The 24104-nt window shown below is 37.8% G+C and overlaps 1 protein-coding gene across 3 annotated transcripts in view; it reads left to right on the forward strand.

Moving 5' to 3' along the window:
• The window catches only part of PLCL1 (phospholipase C like 1 (inactive)), a 356424-nt gene that overhangs the window by 289810 nt on the left and 42510 nt on the right, over positions 1-24104 (forward strand). For 2 of the 3 annotated variants that reach the window (XM_065525829.2, XM_005573841.5), the window contains 2 exons: positions 10987-11062; positions 13543-13652. In XM_065525829.2, the coding sequence (XP_065381901.1) occupies positions 10987-11062; positions 13543-13652 (186 nt within the window). The remainder of the gene's footprint in view (positions 1-10986; positions 11063-13542; positions 13653-24104) is intronic. The other variant, XM_065525831.2, reaches the window with a different exon arrangement.

Below are 24104 nucleotides of genomic sequence, written 5' to 3' on the forward strand. Positions count from 1 at the left end.
AAAAGTTTACCTATTACCTGTATCTCATTTTTCATGAAATCAATTTTTTCAACATAAAAATGAGGACTGAAAGCTATTCAGTGAATAGGTATAATTGCCATCTAAGAGGTGAAATTAGGGTACTAGTTGCCATAGAGACAGACAGTAGAAATCACTTATTCCTCCACTACTCTTTTAAGCTAAGAAAGAGAAATCATTCGTGGCGAGGGAGCTCCCTGAAGCTGACCTGTAGTAAGCAGAAGGATACCTGGTCTGGGGCTGGGCAATTTCCATTTCACATCCCCGAGCGTGTGACAGTGTCTTGTTTTTTCAGTTTTTTCTGCTGACGCCAAGACTGAAATATTAGCCTTCTTCTCATCTGTATTATTAAAATGCAAATTGTAATTGCAGGCAGAGCATGGTTTTCCAGAGATTAATATAAAAGGCTACGGTGGAGGCAGAAATACTTATAATGAAGTCTTTCATGTACAGTTCTCTATGGAAAACCATTTTGGGAGGGAATTGAGTGTAAATATCCCGATACCACATGGTAAACTTGGTAGAATTCAGAAGTGGTTAAAAACACCATTGTCATCTCTGTTGAGTATTTATTTTGAGGGATGGGGTGGGTGGGGACAGATACATGTAATGAGGATATTGGCCTTGAAATTAAAACACCATTTTTACTTTCTAGGATTTGCATTGTTATGGTTGGCATCTTTAATGCTCTTAGTGTCTTACTGTTTGTATTAATCTTAAATAGGTCTTCTAAGATCTCTTCAGATCTAGAGTGAACATTTAAAAACATAGATCAAGGGTCTGGTTTACACCTGCAATCCCAGGACTTCAGGAGGCCAAGGCAGGTGGATCACCTGAAGTCAAGAGTTTGAGACCAGCCTGGCCAACATAGTGAAACCCCATCTCTACTAAAAATACAAAAATTAGCTGGACGTGGTGGCACATGCCTGTAATCCCAGCTACTCGGGAGGCTGAGGCAGAAGAATCGCTTGAACCCGGGAGGCAGAGGTTGCAGTGAGCCGAGACTTTGCCATTGTACTCCAGCCTGGGTGACAGAGCAAGACTCCATCTCAATCACCATCTCAAATAAAAAATAAAATAAAATGAAATAAAAACATAGATCAAATCAAGTCACTTTCCTGCTTAAAATCCTCCAGTGGCTTCCATTAAAATACAATGGAAACTCCTGACTGTGGCTTTACAAGGTCATTTATGATTTGCCCCTGCTTGTCTACCTCACATGCCTCTCCATCCTTGCCCAATCTCACTACGTCTCCCAACCTCATCCACCTCTCCCAACCTCACCCATCTCTCCAGCCTCACCTGCCCCTCCCAACCTCACCTGCCTCTCCCAACCTCACCCATCTCTCCAGCCTCACCTGCCCCTCCCAACCTCACCTGCCTCTCCCAACCTCACCCATCTCTCCAGCCTCACCTGCCTCTCCCAACCTCACCCTCTCTCCAGCCTCACCTGCCTCTCCCAACCTCACCTGCCTCTCCAGCCTCCCCTGCCTCTTTAGTTTTACCTGCCTCTCCCAACTGTACCTGCATCTCCAGCCTCACCTGCTTCTCCCAATCTCTCCTGCCTCTTTAGTTTTACTGCCTCTCCCAACCACACCTGCATCTCCAGCCTCATCTGCCTCTCCCAACCTCATCTGCCACTCCAGCCTCACCTGCCTGTCTCACCTGCTTCCCCAGCTCCATTTGTCTCTCCCAACCTCACCAGCTTCTCCCAGTCTCGCCTGCATCTCCAGTCTCATCTGCCTTTTCTAGCCTACCTGCCTCTCCAGCTTCACCTGCCTTCCCCAACCTCACCTGCCTCTCCAGCCTCATCTGCTTCTCCAGCCTCATCTGCTTCTCCAGCCTCACTCCCACACCCTCTATTTTGCTCACCCTCTTCCAGCCACACTGGCTTTCTTTGCACATATTTATGAGGTATGGTGTGATGTTTCCATACTTGTATACAATGTGTAATGATCAAATTAGAGTAATTAGCATATCCATCACCTCAAACATTTATTTCTTAGTGGTGAGACCATTTAAAATCCTCTCTTCTGGCTATTTTGCAAGGCAGCTGTACTTACCACTATACCATTGACACCACCTCTTCTAGCTATTTGGAAATATACAATATATTATTGTTAACTGTAGTCACTACTGTGCAATGGAACACTATAATTTATTCCTCCTTATCTCTTAATTCTTAGCTCAAATGTCATTTTCTCAGAAAAGCCTTCCCTAACTACTCTCCCCATCCATCCCTTTGTCACATAGCCATGTTTTATTTCCATCTTCCTTCTTAGCAGTATTGAAAAATACTTTGCTTGAACTTTTTAATTTCTGTCCTCTTTTACCCCTCAATTTGAATGTAAATTCCATGAGGTTAGAGATCCTGTCTACTTATTACTGTCACCTCTAGCACCCAAAATAATGTAGGCACATTAGCACGTAACGAGGTAGTGTTCATTGAATAAAAAGAATAAATAAAAGCATCTGTTGTTGGTGAAAATCATGTAGTTTCCATCCTATAATTGAATATGTTTTATGATAAATTATTAAATCCCCTTGATTTTACCTCTCTGATACCACCCTTGCTGAATTGTTCCCTGTCTTATATTTGGCTAAAAAACTTACAGAGTAAGGCAAAACTATGGAGACAGTAAAAAGATTACTATTTGCCAGGAGCTTTGAGTTGGGCAGGGAGGGATGAACTGGTGGAGCACAAAGGATTTTTAAGGCAGTGAAACTATTCTGTATGATACTGTAATGGCAGATACATGTCATTATACACTAGTCAAAAACCTATAGAATGTACAACACAAAGAGTCAACCCTAATGTCAACTATGGACTTTAGCTAATAAGAATGTATCAATAGCAGCTTGTCAATTGTAGTAAATATACCACACTAATGCAAAATGTAAACAGTAGGGAAAACTGGGAGGTGGGGGTAGAGTTAGAGGGTGAGAACTCTGTACTTTCCATTTACTTTTTATGTAAATTGAAAATTCTCATAAAAATACAGTCTAACCACCCCACCCCCCGCCCACCACAGACTATTAATAAAAACTGATTTGGATGAATAAGGGGAAAAAGCAAATCCAGGATTTATTGCCTAGTGGTGGGGTTGGCGTGGGGAGAAGGTATTCCAAAATGAACGCTTGGGTTCAATTTAGACTTAAGTTGCTTAAATGTTTGGATTTCTCAAAAATGGTAATGAACTGCATAGATGCCATCCAAGAGGAAAAATTGTTACCACTAAAAAATGCAGAATATGTTTAGAATAAAAAACAACCTGAAATCTTTCCTGAACAGATACAGATGTTTTCTTTTTTCAGTATGGAAAGAAATAAATCAGGCAAGTTGGTAGCCTACATTTGTTGAAAGCAGACTTGAGTCCATCAAATTATACTATTATCAAGGGAGAATAAAATAAAATATTCTAGAAAACACTGAGCCTGAGTTCATCTGCACAGATTTTCCCCCTAAATTTAACTTTCCCCATTTATTACCCACTATAAATAAATAAATAAATCCCACTATTTATTACCAAACACTTGCTCATTAAATATTTGAAAATATTTCCTCCTGAGGGTTTTAAAATTCAGTCTTAAAAGTAATTTTTTTCTCTCCTTTTTTTTTTTTTTTAATTTGGAAATGGAAGAGTCTCGCTCTGTCGCCCAGGCTGGAGTGTAGTGGCGCGATCTCAGCTCACTGCAAGCTGCGCCTCCTGGGTTCACGCCATTCTCCTGCCTCAGCCTCGCGAGTAGCTGGGACTGTAAGCACCCACCACCACGCCCGGCTAGTTTTTTGTATTTTTAGTAGAGACGGGGTTTCTCCATGTTGGTCAGGCTGGTCTCGAACTCCCGACCTCAGGTGATCCCCCCGCCTCGGCCTCCCAAAGTGCTGGGATTACAGGCGTGGGCCACCGCGCCCAGCCTTAAAAGTCCTTTTAATATTAGTCTTGCGATTATAATTCCATTATAGTAACTGTGTTGGTATCAAGAAATCAAAAATCAAATGTATTTGTAGCAAAATGGGCCTATTGCCATGGCATAATTTCAGAAGAAAGGGAAGACACACTCTCCCCTGTCTTAGCACATCTTATTTAAAGTGTACGTTTTCTGTCTGCTTCCTGGGACTTGAAATTTCAAAGTTACAACCAGTTCCCTAGGGTTAAGACTTTTTATCTATTTTAAATGCAGCAACATCCCTGTGAGTAATAACACATTGAGCTATTAGTAATTCATTCATACCTTCTAGTGAGTTTAGCAGATCCTGTTCTACAAGTGGATTTTAACCTGGGAAAGAGAGAGATGGTAATGACAGAGGGTTCACCAAGTCTAGGTAAGGTGAAGATGGGGTTGCTCAAAGAATTGCAGTTTGCTTATGGGCAGCCCAGTTTACTATTACCATTAATACTCTGAATAGGATGTTGCTATGTAAATGCCTATCTAATATTTTGTGCAACTGAAGCAGAGATGACTTTGCTGATATAAAACGTGTCATGGCTGGAGGTGGGAAGTGTACAGCTTCTAAAACAGCACTAGAGGGAACTGGGAACACTATCAGTTAATAACTCTGGCAAGTAGAAAAGGCTCTCAAAGTCAAAGGTAGAATGGATGCCTCTTTCGCAGGCTAAATACACAAAGAGAAGAGCTGTTGGCATTGGATTGTTCACTACAGCGCCATTTCAGTGGCCCTCTGCTCATCAGGAAAGTTTTCCACCAACTGTCCCTGGAGCTTAATTTGAAATCAGAAGACCATTTCTAAGTGACTCTTCCATTTATTTTACTGTGATTCTTCTTTTTTGCCTCAGGTCTCTGAAAAAGCAAGCATCACTTCCCCACTGTGGATATTTACTTTCTCTGGAAAAATACCCCATTGAAGTAGGTAGTATAGTCACAGAGTCATTGTCTTTTAAGGCTCATAATGTCATATTATATTTGCAAATAAAAGTAATATGACTTTTTTTTTCATTTAGGATTCCTCTTAATTTGGGGGTTGTTAAGAATGAAAATTGGTTACAGAAAGAGTTACTTAGTGTTATAGCCAGAAAATGGAGATGTTTAATTTGATAAACATTTTCTGAACTCCTTTTAATGTGCAAGCCACTGCATTAAATGCTGTGGAAGGTTCAGCAGACCTTGTGCTTCAGCAGCTTACCAGCAGGAGATGTAACATGCTGAGGTACTACCCAGCCCTAGGAGTCTATGATTGAGTACGTGAACATGTTACTCATCATTTAACATGGAGTTGTAATAGCAGGTGATTAGATTGGAAAACATTTTGTAATTTTAGTAGGGCACTATCAAAACTAGTTTGTTTGAATGGGTTTGACTTTTTTCATTCTGCAATAGTGTTTTTAGGCATGTAGATTTAGCTCCAGCCCTAATGTTTTACTCTAGTCACATTTCTACATTTTATTCTGTGTAATCAAAGATGAATAAATAGAGATAGAATCAGCACAGATAGTCGTGATAGAAAGAATGGCAATTCTGTAACTCAAGAGAATTTCTACATTTTTTTCTATGTAACCAAAGATGAATAAACAGGGACAGAATCAGCACAGATAGTCGTGATAGAAAGAATGACAGTTCTGTAACTCAAGATAAATAGGAAAATGTGTGGGAACACATAAGTTTGTCGCTTGTAAAATAACATTTTCTCATTTGATATGTCATTTTGTATATGTCTTTAGGCTTTTAATTAGTCAACTAAGCAAGCATATTTTGGACACCTACTATGTGCAAGGCAGTGTGCAAGGTGCTAGAGAAAGAAATAGTATGAAGCAAAACTTCTGTCCTTGAGGAATGGGCAACCCTGATGGGAAAGGAAGACTTACACCTGAAAAGGGAAGGAGTAGTGACACGCAGTGTTCAGAGTTGACCACATGGTATTTTATGTCCTTAGTTGGAGTCTTAGATCATTTAGTCCGATGATGGTCTTTTCACAGTGACTTATAACACACTTCTTCTACCCCCTCTGCCACGTGGTACTCAGCAGAATTTTATTTGCAAGTACATTTGAAAGATAAATATTATCTGACTTTATATACTTTTTTCTTTAGATGGCTGAGCTTTTCCTTTTCAGCGTTCTCACCTTTCTAATTTTTCATGCAGTCAAGAAGTATTTTCCTAATATGTTTGATCATTTCCAGTATTTTAAGTTGTTATGAAAATATTTGGGTAGTATCTTAAATATATCATTCTGAAGTGGAATAGATACAGAAGGTTACAGCTGTAAGAAAGAAGCCCAAAGCATTCTCCAAAGGTGACTTCTGTGCTAACTTATTTAACATTAACATAAAAGTTAAAACTTTACTATGGTAAAAACAAAATTTTTTTAATTTGTTGTTTAAAAAAAGGAAATCAAAACAATCTAGAGAACATAAGTCAAGGGTTATTTAATCTTTTACTAAGTCAGTTGGGGGGTGATTTGGAGAGCGGTTGATTGTGCTAGAGTGAGCAGGAATCCAGCAAAAAAGAGCTAATTGCTGTCTAATCCTGCTTGCAATGGAACAAATACACTAGTAAGTATTACAGTTAAGCCAGGTGTAATGGTTGGATTAAACACATTCTCTTATATCAGTGTTAGAACCAGTATATATTCAGCCTCAGGATGGGAAAGAGTTGTAGTTATATCTACAGTTCCCTAATTTAGTTTTGCTTTTTGAAATCCATTTAAATTAAGATTGGGTTAAGTCAAAGATACTCTCCTTCCATCACTGTCTCTCATTGTGAAGTTTGTGTGGAACTCTATTAGTTTGCATTTCAAGAAGTATCTTTGCTTGTATAGTAATAGAACCTAAAAAAAGAACTGTCTGCTGGTGTGTGCCCAACCAGGGCTTGGTGTTTAAAAACAACATGCTGTGCACTTGGGGCATGGAACCTTCCTTCACATATGGGTACAGCAATGTCTTTGGACACGTTTTCTGTGTAAGGGGAAAATTATCAGCATTTTGAGGAGTGACAAAATTTCCACTTCGTACCGGGATCTCTAGGACCATGGATATCAGAGATACATATCCATAAGCAAGTATTTCAGGTTGGCTATTTTGCAGAATTTTGTCCATGCATACTCAAAGTTCGCTTTGCATTCTTGAATCCTCAGGCTTTGTAACACTTTTGGTTAAAGGTAGTAAGGTAGTCAAATTGACCTGAAAATGCTGGAGAAGGTTTACCAAGGCTACTCACCTGGAAGTTTTATGAAGGAGCTAAATTGTAATGACAGCTGGATAAAAACAAATATTTCTAATGACTACTCAAGGTATAGCTGACAACTGTTTGGGGAACAAAACAACAAGAGAAAAAAAATGATCTGTTTATGCCGAAAGGGCTCCCTGAAGTAGATTTTGTCACCATTGTGAATGGGAAGACAAACATCCTCTGACCTGTTGTGTGTGCGAGTTCACTTGTCCTGTGCCATTACAAATCAGGCTTGCAAATGTGATGCATTAGTCCCAGGATGGAGAGCTCTGCATACACGAAAGGCAGTGGACTTCCAGTGAACGTGCAAATATTCTGACTTTACACTTGTTTCTGTATGACTGAGAGTTGATCACATTGACAGGCTTGATTGCTTAAAAACAAGATGCCAACCTATTAGCAATGCTTTTATTTGCTTCATTTTAAATATTTAAGGAACTCAAGAATTAAAGGAAATAATCTTCATTCTAGTTAGCAACTATATATGTAAGAGCAATCTGATTTACAAATGTACCAAGTTTAATAAAACTCATCTTGTTTTAAGTGATCTGAAAAGATGAGCCACTGCAGAACCATAGAATCAAAACCCAGTTTTTTTTTGTTTTTGTTTTTGTTTTTGTTTTTTGCCTAGAAGGAAAGTAAGAGCTAGAGGAATTATTCCAGTGTTCTGAAAAGGAGAGGACGAAAAAAGTCTAGAGTAGTGTAGCTTTTTGTTGACTCACATTTTCTCGAGCAATAGCTTCTCCAAAGTTCCTAACTCCTTCCTGAAAAAGCAGAGGACTCAAGGAAATACATTTCTTCCTATGTTTCATATGAAAAAATATTTATCATGGTTGATATGTGTTGTGAATTAGACTTGGAGGGAAAAGCAGTCATGGCAAACTTTATTTTCATGATGCTTAATTTGATGAATGTTACTTTATTAAGTGTTTATCACCAACTTACACTTGCAATAGGAATTCTACACTTTAATATGGTCTGCTCCTCAAGAATGCCTAGATTCTAGTCTAAATTATTTCACTAGCTATTTGTGTGGTTTTAAGCAAGCTAACTTTTAGCTCAGTTTTTTTTAATCTATAAAATGTGGTTGTCCATGATAGGCTGTCTGTAAGATGACTTCTAAGTAGAAAGATTTGGTTCTAGGAATTTAGATCTAATTCAGGATAAAATGGGAATCTGTGCAAGATTTTTGAGTCCTGATATGATGAAAGTTCATCTTTTCAGTATTATTAAATAATTACATTGACTCTGCAATGATTCTGGGCAATTAGTTAAACTTCTTACTGGAAAGAGCTGGAAGGATACTTTCTTCACAAAAGCGGAACAATTTAATCCATCTTTGAGTAACAGTATCACTGCCCCCTTCAGTAAAGTTTTCTTTTAAAAGACATAATTTTACTCTTAACTGGTAACTTTACACACCCCTGCTCTGGATACATCTAATGCATAAAGTAATGTCAACCTTTATCTGGGTAAGTCCTCTATTCTTTTAGAGACAAAGCCCTGACAAGGAAATAAGATGCATTAGGAGAGATTCATGTGACAGAACCAGAGAAAAGCTCTTTGTATTACTACAACAGGCAAAGGCAACTAGCAGCTCAGGCTGAGACATCAGATATGTAAATCAGGCCACTGCCAGATTCTATCGACTGAGTCAACCCAGCCGTCATGGCTGAGTCGTGCTGACTTCCAGGCTCAGGGATTATCTGAGGACATCTTCTCACCTTCTCTGCTTGGCTTTTGCGCTTTGTGTTTTATTTACATCAGTATCAGTTAGAGATCTAGGAAGGAGATGAAACTCAAATCGACCATTTTTTCTCCCTGCAACTTAGATAAATTACTTAGTTGAGAAGAAAATTTGAAATTTTTGACTTAAATTGTGATTTGGATTATTGGTGCATTTTAACTATTCATCTCATTTGTTTTTTCTCTAGCTACTAATAATTGAAAGCTGACTGCAGAAAATAGAATAAATTTATTATTCTCAATACAATAGAAGCTGTTGACATAGAGAAAATCAAATGCCCTTATGAAACAATTTCACATGAGCAATGATTTTATGTTCTGAGAGTATTAATGATGAAATATGTGAGGGCACAATTTGGGACTTTTATTACTAAAAGATTTCAGGTTATTTCTGAGGAATCTCAAAGAGAAGCTTGTTTTGAGGTAAAATTATACTTGATTATCTCTTTATGAGGTTTATTAGACAATGAGAAAAACAGAAACAACTTATACCACCGGGTTAACAAATATTTACTTGGGGGCTTTTGAGAAGAACTTGAACTATAAGGTTTTGGAGTATGTTTTGATCCTAAATTTATTTTACCTCAAATAAGCATGTAATAAAGTTTTAACATTTGTTTTACTTTCTGATATTTGAGTATTATATTTCTATAGGGGTAATCCTGTTAAAAGCTTTATGCTTATTTTTCAGTACTTAATTTGAAAGAGAATTAAGAGCATACAAAATTACAGAAAAATGAGGAAGCCTAGAAAGAAAAAGAGTGGAGAAATCTAGAGACAAAAAGAGAGATGGGAGTTCAAAAAGATAATTACAAGTTTAAGAAGTGGTCAGTAATAAATAAAATGTTTTATTGCACACACATATGTGGGTAGTAGAGAGGGAGAAGAAATAAGTATCACAAAAGTAAAACAGGGGAACAAAGTGATTATGTAAATGGATGGATGCATCTGGGAGTACAAAGCTGAATAAGATTGAGTCCCTGCTCTACTGGAATTACAATTTACTGGAGAAGCAATAAGATGGAAGAATATAGCTAAAGAATAAATTATAAGACAGAAAATAAAAAATTCCATGAACAGATTTAAAAAATAGAATGTTTTGGGAATATGGGGAGTGAGAAGGAGACAGAAGCGGAAATCAGGAAACAAGTAGAGAAGAAGGCACTGAAGTGAGCTTTGAGGCCTGTCAGGATTTTGATCAGGGGAGATGGCTTAAGAAGGCTTCCCTAACAGAAAAATGTGTGGGAGGAGGAACAAGTAGGGTGTGTTTAGAGAAGCGTGATTCATCCATGTCATATGAGACTTAGGGGAACTGGAACACCATAGCTCTAGGTTAGAAAAATTTTACTTCATTCAGTAAGCAAGGGAGAAAATGACAAAGCCGAGAATTAGTTAGTACTGTACTTTTGGATGATGATTCTGGAAGTGGCATTTAGGAAGGAGTGAGATGGGAAGGACCAGAGCCTGCTGGTAGCTGACTTCAAACCCACCTTTGAGTGCTACACAGGGAGCTTTGAGAGAATTTGGAGAAGATAGGAGATACTTCATTTTTTGGTGGGAGTGGGGTGGGGGAGAGACAGGGAGGATAAAATGGAGCAGATAATATTTTTAAGGGTGACTTTGCTGCCTCTGGAAGGATAAACAACCCTATTCTTGTTCTCATTGCTATTATGTTCCAATACCACTTGCCTTGATATTGCAGTAATCTTTGGTGTTAAGGGAGTGGAATTAGGTATTTATGATTATGACCTGGGACATAAGGAATGTATGTACATTTATTTGACAGCTACTTATTTGGTGCCCACTGTGTGCCAAGCGTGTTACACAAAGGAGTAATCATAAGGAAGGTGACACTAGCCTCAGTGTTAGGATGAATGGGAGTTGGAACAGAGCTCATCCTTCCCATCCCATCTGTTGTGGTGAGACTATGGCTTCCTGTTACTGGAGGTATCACGTGGGTCTTTCTGTATGTCATCTTCCCAATGAGCCAGTTCAAGGATTCTGACAACCACCTTTTTGATGTTTGTTTTGTAACAGATGATTCAAGAGAGCCGGTTTCTCATAGAAATGGCGGACACAGTCCAGGAAAAGATTGTACAGTGTCAGAAAGCAGGTAACTGTTTTTATTTTTTTTTTCTGTTTTTTTTTTTCTACTTGGTTTAGAAACTATAATAATTCTTGGTAGATTTTTTTTCAAAAACTTTCTGCTGCTTCTCTTAAAATTCAATTATTTTATAGCATTGCTTAACTATACTTTAAGTTACACTTTAGTCTTTGTTTAGTACAGACGAAATCCAAGTGATAATAGGTGGGTTGTATGTGAGTATACAGGGTTGGGGTGGTATCTGAAGATGTCTAGAGGGATGAGGGTTTCTGAATCTAGTTTTGTTGTTTGGAACCCCATCAAAATCTTCTACTGCTGGTATTGAAGCTATGATTCCATACAGTCCCTTAAAACCCACTTCAATTTTACAATTGGAACCAAAATCCTATTAGTCTTCTAGGCTTGTGCCCCATTACTAGTCTTCACTTTAGATTTAGATTTGTTCTTTCTTTTTAAGTATGCGATGAGTCACATATCTGTGAGAGTGCACTTGTTTATTTCTGTTCACCTTCATCCATACCCTTGTGCTTTCATCTTCTGGATCCACAGCCTTCTCTATCCACACACATGATAATGATGATAATGATTATGACGAGGAAGACGACAACAGTAGCAACTGCTTGATACATATGCATATGCTATACCAAGCACACACTGTTTTACTTATGACAACTCTGCAAAGTAATCATCATTATATCAGATTTATAGATGAGGCACCTGAAATTCTGAGAGACCGAGTGACTTACCCTAGGTCCCATATCAACACGTGGTGGAGCTGCCCTATGAATTCGGACCAAACTTTTAAAATGGTGTTTTTCACTGACTGACCAGCAGGCTTAGATGTTTCTGTTGACAGGAAGCACAAAAATAATAATACCTGATACTTACATGATGCCAGGCACTGCTCTGAGATCTTTATATGTATTGATTCACTTAAACTTTACCTCAATCCCATGAGGTAAACCCACTTGTTAACCACAAGTCACCAGTGAGGAAATTGAAGCCCAGAGATGTCAGGGTCTTCCCTAGGCTCACATAGCTAGTAAGTGGTCGAGCTGGACTCCACACTCCTGTTCTTTACTATGCACTATGTTTGTGATGTTAGCACCAGGAAAGTTAACCTGGTCTTAGGCTGCATTAATAAAAATATAAAAACTAGAACAAAGAGAATGGTGGTAGATCCCTGACCTCATGTGGGCTTCTCCAAGCTTTTGAGCATAGTGTTCACTCCTGGAGGCAGGTTCCCACAGAGCTCAGCTCCAGGAAACTGGGCAATGCAGTGGCCTTGCTTGGATGCCATCCTTAAAGAAGAGTTTCATTGGTAAGCTGAATATGTTCGAATGGTTAACCTAGAGAAGACTTAAAGGGATTTTACCCAATATCTTTCTTCAAATATCCAAAAGCTTGCACTGTAGAAAAGAGTTTAGAGCTTTTTGGTCTGCATCCTGCTAGCACCAAGGAGTAGAAGTTCCAGGGAAGGAGAAGAAGTTCCAGGGAAGCTATTACTCGATATCAGTCATAGCTTTCCGAAGATGGAATGAGCTGTTCATAAGAGAATGTGACTTCCATCTTTAAGGTGCTAAGACAAAGGCTGAAGAAACATGATGGTGATGGTTTTCATAATCTTCAAGCTCAAGTAGATGGTTGAGCTAAAAACACTTTAAGGTCATTCCCAAATCTGAAACACTTGGGTGTTTCCCAGAATGGTATTTTTAAAAGAGTCTTTTTATTTTTAGTCAACATTGCTAATTACTTATTGTTATCTATGTGGGCTCCAGGGCCTACTATTAAGCCACAGGGATGGTTCATAAAGAAAAATAAGACATATGCATTCCTCGCATATGGTTGCCATGGACACATCAGATCATTTCATGCATAAACCAGGAAGAGGACAAACAAGGTCGATGTAACCTGTTGGAATAATTTGCTTTTTATTTACTTAATAAATTTTTTTTTAATTTTTAATTTTTATGGGTACAGAGGTGTATATATTTTTAGGGTACATGAGGTGTTCTGATACAAGCATGTAATGTGTAACAATTATATCATGAAAAATGAGGTATCCATCCCCTCAAGCATTTCTCTTTTGTGTTACAAACATTCCAATTACAATGTTTTAGTTACTTTTAAAAGTACAATTAAATTATTACTGATTATAGTCATCCTCTTGTATTAGTAAATACTAGGTCTTATTCACTCTTCCTATTTTTTTGGACCCATGGAATTTACTTTTTTACTTCTCATGACATTTTTTATGGCTCCTGGCTGTTTTAAATGCAATTTAGTCCAATGCATTGACTATTGTCAATTTGTGCATAAGGACACTACTTGGTGGGATGAACAGAATGAAAAGGATGATTCATTTAGGGATTTGGAAATTATGAGAAGACAGGAATGTGAAATTATATTTTACTGATAATATTTTCATTATAAGATGCCCATTTTTCTGAGATATATACTCAGATTTCTTATGCATTCTTTCTTCAAAGGGATGGAGTTCCATGAAGAACTTCATAATTTGGGGGCAAAAGAAGGCTTGAAGGGAAGAAAACTCAACAAAGCAACCGAGAGCTTTGCTTGGAACATTACAGTATTGAAGGTAGATGAAACATTCAGAAGTCCCCTCTGCCTTTGCTTTTCTCCTCCTCATCTCTCCAATGTGTAGAGAAATGTCAAGGATTAAATATGATGGTTTGGATTTTTTAACCTCTACTTTAGATTCAGGGTTACATGTGCAGGTTTGTTATATAGGTAAACTGCATGTCACAGGGGGCTGCAGTACAGATTATTTCATCACCCAAGTAATAAGCATAGTATGCAGTAGGTAGTTTTTTGACCCTCTGTCTCCTCCCACCCTCCATCCTCAAGTAGGCCCTGGTGTCTGCTGTTCCTCTCTTTGTGTCTATGTGGTCTCATTGTTTAGTTCCCACTTACAAGTGAGAACATATGGTATTTGGTTTTCTGTTTCTACATTATTTGCTTAGGATAATGCCCTCCAGCTCCATCCATGTTGCTGCAAAGGACATGATCTTATTATTTTTTATGGCTGTGTAGTATTCTGTGGTGTATATGTACCACATTTTCTTTATCCAGTTCACTGTTGATGGACATGTAGGTTGGTTCCATGCTTTGCTATTGTGAATAGTGCTGTGACAAACAGACATGTCCATGTGTCTTTTTTTTTTTAAATTTATTTATTATTATTATACTTTAAGTTCTAGGGTACATGTGCATAACGTGCAGGTTTGTTACATATGTATACTTGTGCCATGTTGGTGTGCTGCACCCATCAACTCGTCAGCACCCATCAACTCGTCATTTACATTAGGTGTCCATGTGTCTTTATGGTAGAAGGAATTATATTCCTTTGGGTATATACCCACTAATGAGATTGCTGGGGTCAAATGATAATTCTGTTTTAAGTTCTTTGAGAAATTGTCACACTGCTTTCCACGTGGTTGAAAGAATTTACATTCTCACAAGCATTGTATAAACATTCACTTTTCTCCACAACCTTGCCAGTATGTGTTATTTTCTGATTTTTAGCTATTCTGACTGTGAGATGGTATCTCATTGTGGTTTTAATTTGCATTTCTCTAAGGATTAGTGATGTTGAACACCTTTTTATATGCTTGTTGGCTGCGTGTGTGTCTTCTGCTGAAAAGTGTCTGTTCATGTCCTTTGCCTACTTTCTAATGGGGTTGTTTATTTTTTGCTTGTTAATTTAAGTTCCTTATAAATTCTGAACATTAGACCTTCGTTGGATGCATAGTTTGCAAATACCTTCTCCCATTCTGTAGGTTGTTTTTTTGCTGTCTTGATAGTTTCTTTTGCTGTGCAGAAGTTCTTTAATTAGGTCCCACTGTCAATTTTTGTTTTTGTTGCAATTGTTTTTGGTGTCTTTGTCATGAAATCTTTGTTAGGTCCTATGTCCAGAATGCTATTTCCTAGGTTAGCTTCCAATTTCAATCTTCTGCACATGACTAGCTAGTTGTTCCAGCACCACTTATTGAATAGGAAGACTTTTCTCTATTGCTTGTTGTTGTTGACTTTATTGATGATGACATGGTTGTAGGTGTGCAGCATTATTTCTGGGCTCTCTATTCTATTCCATTGGTCTATATATCTGTTTTTATACCAATACCATGCTGTTTTGATTACTGTAGCCTTGTAGTATCGTTTGAAGTTGGGTCATGTGATGCCTTAAGGAATGTGTGGCTTGATCTCTAGGTTCATACTCTAGGAGATGGGGAGCTGCATACTGGAATTGACATGGTTTTTGCCTTAATGAGGCAATGAGGTTTTTGGTGCAGACAGGGTACAGCCCATGTGCAAGATTAATTTGCCTGGTGTGTGTGTGTGTGTGTGTGTTTAGTCACATGAACACTTACGTTCAAGTTAATATGGCTGTTCTTATTTGTGGAAAGAATAATGACAAATGCTTCTGGGGAAGGTTCCAACACAAATGATTTCGAAGAGACAAAGTACAGAATATCTAGGGCCATTGAGGATTTTTATTTTAAGAACAGTTCCTATAAATACATTTCTTTTTGCAAATAGCTTTGGAAGTAATTTTCTTGAGAATATGATTTGCTCTCTGCTGCACATTAATTTTAGGATTTTGAAGTAAATATGGTACCTTTTATATTTTCTTACATGAAAAGAGAAATGATTTAGGCAAACGGAATATATTCTTTACAGCTAAATGGGAGAAAAATAGCTACAAAAATTAATAATTGCTGACATTTAAAGAACACTCATTTTGTGCTAGGTACTGTTTTATGAGGTTTATATGAATTAACAATTTAACACTCACACCACCTCAGTATTGTTATTAATCTCATTTTACAGGTGAGAAAACAGAGGCATTGCAAGTCTGTGTATATTTCCTTAGGCTGCTCAGCTAGTAAATGGTGGAACTAAAGTCTGAGCTCAGGTAGTCTGGCTCCAGACCCTATGTCTTTAACCTGTGCTGCAGAGATACTTTTCACATATTTATGTGAAAGTGTTAGGTTAACTGTAAAACATATTACAAATGTCTATTAAAAATTCAGTCCACAAGTGATAAGCCCCTACTATGCATTGGGCTCTGTGTTAGGCATTGAGGGATACATGGAGATCACGAGATGCAGACCCTGACCTCATGAAGTTAGCAGTCTGAGGCCGGTGGAGGAGGGGGATCGATAAGGCATCATTTGCTTAAGGAGCAGGGATGACCTAGAGCTGTAGTGTTAAAGAGGTGCTTATTATAACCCTAGATTATAATGTGGCAGTGTAAACCCTGATATAAACACTTTATATTCAGAAGATTTTATATGGGCTTGTTAATGTACCAATCACAGAAAGGTACTAGGGATTCAAATAACAAGAAGATTACCTGGGTCTCTAAGACTAGTCTATAAGGAGAGACAGACATGTAATAATGGCCATCGATTGTTCAGCACTTAATTTGTGATCAGCACTCAAGGCTAGGTACTTTATAGACATTTCCCCTTTCTTCCTTGCCACAACAGTGCAATCTTGCAACATGACATGCTGACTCTGGTAGGACTCTCTCCATCTCACAAATGAGGAAATTGAGGCTTGTGGGGGGTTGAAGTTTCTTGCCTGGAGTCACACAGCTAGTAAATGGCCAGCCTGCAATTTTTAACTCATACCCATGGTTCTATCCACTACACTGTTCTGCCTCCTCTAAAACTCCATCCATGTGGCTGAGTCCCTGTATTAGTCTTTTCTCATGCTGCTAATAAAGACATATCTGATAATGGGTAATTAATTTATAAGAGAAAGAGGTTTAATTGTCTCACAGTTCAGCATAGCTGAGAGGGCCACAGGAAACTTACAATCATGGTGGAAGAGGAAGTAAACATGTCCTTCTTCATATGGCAGCAGCAAGGAGAAGTGCTGAGCAAAAGGTGGAAAAGCCCCTTATAAAACCATCAGATCTTGTGAGAACTCACTCACTATTATGAGAACAGCATGAGGGTAACCTCCCTTATGATTTGAGTACGTCCCACCGGGTCCCTCCCACAACACATGGGGATTGTGGGAACTACAATTCAAGATGACATTTGGGTGGGGACACAGCCAAACCATATCAGTCCCGTTGGGTTCAGGCAGCCTAGTGCAGAAATAAGAATGCAGGCCCCGTGTGATTACCTGACAGTGGTGAGACTAGCCAAGTTATATAATCTCCCTCAGGGTGGTAATAATACCTACATCCCAGATTTTGTGAGAATTAAATGAGATAATACATACAAAAGATGTAAGTCACAATGCAGAAAACTAGACAGTATATATGTTGGCTGTTAGTTTTGTTTGTTTGCCAGGTGAGGATGAACATGGAGGAACTAGTTTTTGTTATTTTTGTTTCTTTGTTAACTTCTGACTTAAGGCCACTTAGTGTTGTCAGAGATTTGTTAATGTGTCTGGTTTAGTGACAGAAGCTTATTGCTAGATGTGAATGAGCAAATGCTGTTCAAATTATTCCAAGAGAAAGCTTTTCAGACAGAATTGATCTTCTATTATTATAACTCACATACTAGCTGCTGGTATTTCAGCTTGAGCACCAGAGTAGTGGACTACTACTCAACAAGAGTAGAGAATATTTCCATACTTCCTATAGCTCCTTCTTCTCCTCCATTGAGTTTGGGGCCTGTTAATCTGGTGTCCTTTCCTCAAGAACTGGACAAATGACCTCCTCTGAGTTTGAATCGTTAGCTGAGAGAAAAAGAACCTGGGCTCTGTTGAAGACTTTTTATTCCAGTGGTGCTGCTCTAAGAAGACATCTTTTTCTGTAAGATTCTTCCTTTAGTTCTTATGCCTTAGATCTGAAACACTTGGTTCCTACTTGATTCTCTAGCCTTGCTGTTGATTTTCTGAGCTCCTCAAAGTCTTTTAATAAATACTCTTTGTTTATAAGTTTACTAGATTCAATTTACCCTTGCTTCCAGGTGGTTGAATGATTAATAACCATCCTGGAAAGACATTATCACTGAATTAGGAGGCTGTGGCATGACTTACCTATACAATTCTGCATTGCCTACAGAAAAAGTTTCCTTATAAATGATTTAGACTAGTATTCCCCACTATCTAGAGAGAGAGAGTGGGAATTAACCAATACTGGTTAAATATGTTGGTTTATATTTCTAAAAAATATTTAATTCCAGTGTAATTTCCAATAAGTAAGGAAGGAGCTGGAAAAAAATGAGAAATGTGCCCTCAGCCAGTTGGGGGATTGACAGCATGGAGTGGTGCAAAGGGGCATAGGCTTTAGAGTAAATTGAGCTGAGACTGAAAAATAAATTGTTTAGTGTTTTCTGCAGTTCAATATTACATTTATCTGATATTAAAAATGACAGGGAAGCTGGAGAAAAAATTGCAGAAATAAACATGACTAACTCTACAATATAATGAATAAGAATTATAATTACAGTGTCCAAATTGTTCCAGAGACCAGGACTTAGTATTTAGCAAGGAAACTGAAATCAAGGTGGTTCTGGAAGATCCCATACTTGTGTTTTTCTTTAATTCATATTCTAGCACCTACATGGGTCCAGTGTAGGGACTTGCTTAGCGTATCTTTTGCATTTTTCCACACTTTTGCCATATGTCTATATCCAACTGTAGCAGTCAATTTCCTCTTCCTTTCTTTCTTTTTCACTATTGTACACAAAATTGGTCTCCTTACATAGCCACTGTATTTATTTAGGATGATAGGATGACTCAGTCCTCAGTACCTTTTCAAGACAATCACTGAATCAAAATAACTCCATTCCATTCCACCCTCACATGTTAACAGAACTTTCCCTCTGTTTCTTCTCCATGATGTCCTTCAAAAATGAGTTTTGTGTCTTAGTCTGTTTGTGCTAATATAATAAAATACCTGAGACTGGGTAATTTATAAACAACAGAAATTTATTTCTCACAGTTCTTGAGGCTGGGAAATCCAAGATCAAGGCAGGAGTGGGTTTGGTGTCTGGTGATAGCACAGTCTCTCCTTCCAAGATGGTGACTTCTTGCTTCGTCCTTTAGAGGGGAGGAATGGTGTCTCCTCAAATGGCCAAAGGGAAAGAAAGGCAAAATAAGGCAAAAGGGCCTAGATAGTTCCCTTCAGCCCTTTTATAAAGCACTAATCACCTCCTAAAGGCCTCACCTCTTGATATTATTGCATTGGGGATTAAGTTCCAACATGAATTTTGGAAGGGACACAAACATTCAAACTATAGAAATTTGGTTGTTAGCAAAATATTAAAACTCACAATGGAAATTTTTCCTGTTTTTTTAAGGCTTTCAGAAAGGGATACTACAACTTCACTTACATAGCCAACATATTCTAGTACGTTGTTAGTAATTTTGGAAGTGTTTCACTCATGAGAGTTCTGAGGATCTCTTGGGAGCAAGATGTGGACTTACACTATATCACTGATAAAATGCTATTTGCAATGAAGTGGAATTCATCTAAAGTCTTGAACTCTCTCCAGAGTGATTTGACTTTTTAAGTAGAAAACCAACTGCATTGTAAAGGTGATCACATCTATAAAACTGAAATCAGAAAGAACCCAAGGGGAGCATTCTAGTGAGCTTTCCCAATATGTATTTTTCTACCTTGTCCTGTTGGCTACTTTAAGAAACTAAATTTTATTACTTTGTGTTTTTAAAGGTTTTATGAAAAAATCAGTTTTAGCAGGCTGGAGAAGTGTCAAGTACAGATATATAAAAATAATATTAAAGAAATATAATTAATAAGTATTTTATTACAAAGGAAAAACTATGAAGTATGCAATCACTAGGGCTTAAAGAAGAAATAAAAGGGTTAAGAAGTAGCTACCCTTCTTATTTATTCATGAATTTCATTGATTACTAGTTGAATAACAGGCAATAAATAAAAAATGAATGAAACTATTACCCCTTCAATGGTCATTCCTATTAAATATGTATTTACACTTTTCCTGGATAGATTTCCAACTTATAATTTAATGGATTCCAATGTGTGCCACGATTCTGGGCTGCTTTTATAAATTTATGTTTAGTATATGTGACTGTTATTTTTCCCCCTAACGCTTTTGCCTTTTATCACTACTTAAGCCTTTGCTCTTTCTGCTTTTATCTAAAACATTTTCAATTTCCGTGGGAAGAGCCGAGATTGAAGCTTCTCACTTCTCCACGTGTAGTTGTGTTTCTAACCCAGGCAGATTCCCTCGCAGAATTCCCAAATTTCAGGACCTCACAGTTCTGGGGAATCTTGCTACATAGGGGAAATTACATGGATGTCATTGTAATTTCACTGTCAAAGAAACATGCTTTCAGTCAGAGCCTGAAAACACATTTGAAGTCTCTGTTCATTGTTGAGAGACAAAAGAAAGGAAACAGATGATGGGCTAATGAGAAAAGAAGTATGAGGAGAAGCATCCATCTCTGAAAGCTGAGTGAGAGTGAGAAGTGGGCTACCCTTCACTTACTGGCCATAGATATTTAAAATCATTCTATGAGATACTGTGGAGAGGGGGCTGTTAGTGTGAATGTTCAGACCAGGCTCTTCTAACAGACATAGTGACTGTGCCTTTGGGAGCTGTCTGAGGGTATATAAAGAAGGAACATGCCCAGTGTCATCTACATTGTCCATTGAGAACTTTTCCGGTGGTGTCTCTGGCATCTGCCAGCTGTTGTTGCTGTAGAATCTAGAGAAAGGCTAGGATTCCTTTTGAGTATTCAGAAAAAAGCACATATTTACAAGTCTAGAAACAGACCTCCAAATAACAACAATAATGCTTTAATAATAAACCATTCTTAATATTGATATTATTATACTATCAATTATTGAGAAACAGCAGGCAAAGTGATTTAGTGTACAGACGCTGCAACCAGACACTTCCTAGCTGTGTGTCCTTGGGAAAATTTTGTTTTGTCTCTACGCTCTTGTATCAATTGGGGTATGCTGGGTTGTGCTATAGTAACCAAAATCTGAAAATCTGCTGCAATATAACACAATGACTTATTTCTTGCTTGTACTACGTGTCCATCACAGGTAAGTAATGGTCACTCAGGAACACAGGCTAATGGGGACTCCATCCCAGCAAACACTTCTGCAATCCCAGAGGTAGGGATGAAAAATGGGCTTTAAAAGCTTCTGCCCAGTAGAGTCACATGTCCCTTCCACTCACATTTGACTGGTCAAAGCAAGCCACAGTCAAGTCTGATTTCAGTGGAGTGGGACAAATGTAAACCTTCTCAGGGAAGAGGAGCAGATATTGGTAAATACGGTCTACTAGTGACAGGTTCTTCAACTATCCCCACCTCCTAGGGTTATAATGAGGACTAAATGAGTAAATATATATAAAACAGTATCTGGCACATGCTATACGAGTGTTTGTTATTTTTATTAATAAAAATGAACATTCAGTACTTACAATAATCAACATTTTAATTACTTTTAAGGATAACCCTGTAAAATTACTCCTATTATACTCATTTTACAGATGGGGGAAATGAGGCTCAAGAGGTTAAGAACCTTCCCATTGGCATATAGGAAGTGTGATGGAGCAAGGATTTAATTCTAAAGGCCATGTTGTCATCCCACTATGCTATATTGTCAAAATACTTGCACACCATAATAATAATGGTTTGTATTTACTGAGCACTAACTATGTATTAACTATCCTACCAAGTGCTTTATATTTATTATTTTACTTATCTAAGGGAGTGAGTGTCCTATCCATCTAGTATGACTATTTCAATCACCTTGACAGAATATGCCTACTGTCAGTAGTCAGTGGTTAGTGCAGAAAGCTACAGTGAGAGAGTGTAGCTTGATAATAATTTATTCACACTATATTTACAAAGCAACTCTTTTTTCTCAATCTAGTTTCCCAGGTATACTTTTCTAGTGAGAAATAGAATGAATTGACCAAGTGACATAACTAGTTCCATCTGCCTGGTAGTCACATTTCTCTTTGTAAGTAAATCAGTTAACTTCCTTTTTTATTGGTCCATCTCCTGTGAGCTTGGTTAGCATGAATCAGCTTCCCAGGGCCTGATCACCCCTGAGCGAATGGATACAGTTGAGTCCTTGGACAGGTATAATTGAGAATCATGAAAGCAAAGCAAAACAGCAACAATACCAAAGCAGAAGACCAGACCCAGGACCCCTGAGAGCCCAGTCAGCCTCCTCTTGTTTCTCTTGGACAGCTTTGCTCTTCATTGGCTTTTAGTATGGACATTGCCAGCTGCCATTTCTTGATGGGACAGAGGAAGTTTAAGAGCCATGCCTCTAGCAAAAACTTTACAAAGGCTATACTCCTTTCATATTCCTTCCTCATGCCCCCTCCTCCACAGCCACAGTTCTACTGTTCAGACCTACAATCTGCCCTTTATCAACTGAGGAGTTAGAGCAGAATCTATTCTGTGTCTTCTCTAGGCAACATTTACTTCTTCAATTTTCATTTTGTTGTAAAATTTATTTTAATTTTTTTTTGTCTATTAAACTTTTAAAAAGAATGTTGGAATTTTGGCAAACAGTTATGGTAACAGCCAGAAACATTTGGTGAATGCAACTGGGAGGGTCAAAATAGGGATGAAGCTAAAACTGAGGGTCTTATTCCAACGGCAGCCAGTTTAGTCTCACTCAACCTAGTAAGCCCTAATCTCACTTGGAATCTTAACCAGCTGCTTTACAATGGATATCATTGATTATCAGGAAGAAGGTGGGTGACAGAAGGGAGAGAATGGATAGATCAGTTCTAGAAAAACAGCTTGAATCTCATGTGTCAGTACCATTATTTTTATACACAAAAGAAAATATTATTAGGCCTTATAAAGTGTAGAGTATACATTTAGAAGGTATAACATCTATCTGGGGGTTATAAACTAAGTTTGATATATTTATCCCTGGACTGGGTATTTGAAAAGATGCTCCTAGACACATTTGTAGAATATTGTTATTGTTTGGCTAATTAGTGCAAAATAAAGACCCTTCTCTCCCACTTCAAGAAGGTGATTTCATTTATTTCCACATCGACATTTATAGATAAGGAAGTGCAATGCATAAATGAGGCTTCTAATCCATAAATGAGCAAATAATAATTTAACAAACTTTTATTTTATTTTTGGTGAAACCAAATTTATTAATTCAACAAATGTATCTGTTGCATCTTTACTGGGTGACAGGCTTTGTGCTTGGTAATGTACTGGTGAATAAAAATGTGGCCCTCTGGTCTCAGAGCTGACAGTCTAGTGGGGGAAGCTGTCGCTTAACAATCACACAATGTGTGTTAGATTTGTCCTTATGATGGGTGCCTTTAAAAAGTGCATGGCACTATGAGAGTGTGCAATGGGGTTTGATCTAATCGGAGAGGTCAGGGAAGTCTTCCATGAGGAAATACCGGTTCAGCGGTGAGTAAATATTCTAGCCTTTCATAGATTCCAAAACCCTGCCTTGTATCTTGATACTTGAGTGTGGTTGTCAAAACAATTTGAAAATAATGGTGAAAAGAAAACACATCAAAATAAAGATGTGCTGGATCTCTTCAACATGGTCTAGGGAGGTCTAAATTTCTGCCTTGCTCATTTAATTACCACTCATTAGCATTATGGCTAATTTGTTATTATATCAAATCTGGCCGTATTAATAACAAATTAATTTAATCATCCACCTTCTAAAATATAATCTGCGGCAAAGTTTTATAACCATGTGTATCCATAAAATTCATTTGATAGCTTATAGTTGCAGAGGAGGATGTTCATAAGGTTGGTTTTTGAGAAATATCTACAATTTAAAGCTGAAAAGATGCAGAGAGAGAGAGAGAGAGTTATATAATATAGAATATTAGTATTAGTGTTAGATATATGGGTAAATTTTTTGAAGTATAATTGATTCATCTATAATTTAAGAAAAGCCACAAGTTTAAAACATTATTTCAAATAGCTCTTATCTAACTATATAGGACAGTTCAAATAGAATGTTAATGCTTCTTAGCAATAGGCAGATTGGTTACATGGTGTCCAGATTTCTGCCTTGGGTGGCTGCATCCCAGCTGTGCTGCCCAGGAGTTTA

The sequence above is a fragment of the Macaca fascicularis genome, chromosome 12 (genome assembly GCF_037993035.2).
Source record: "Macaca fascicularis isolate 582-1 chromosome 12, T2T-MFA8v1.1".
Lineage (NCBI taxonomy): Eukaryota > Metazoa > Chordata > Mammalia > Primates > Cercopithecidae > Macaca > Macaca fascicularis.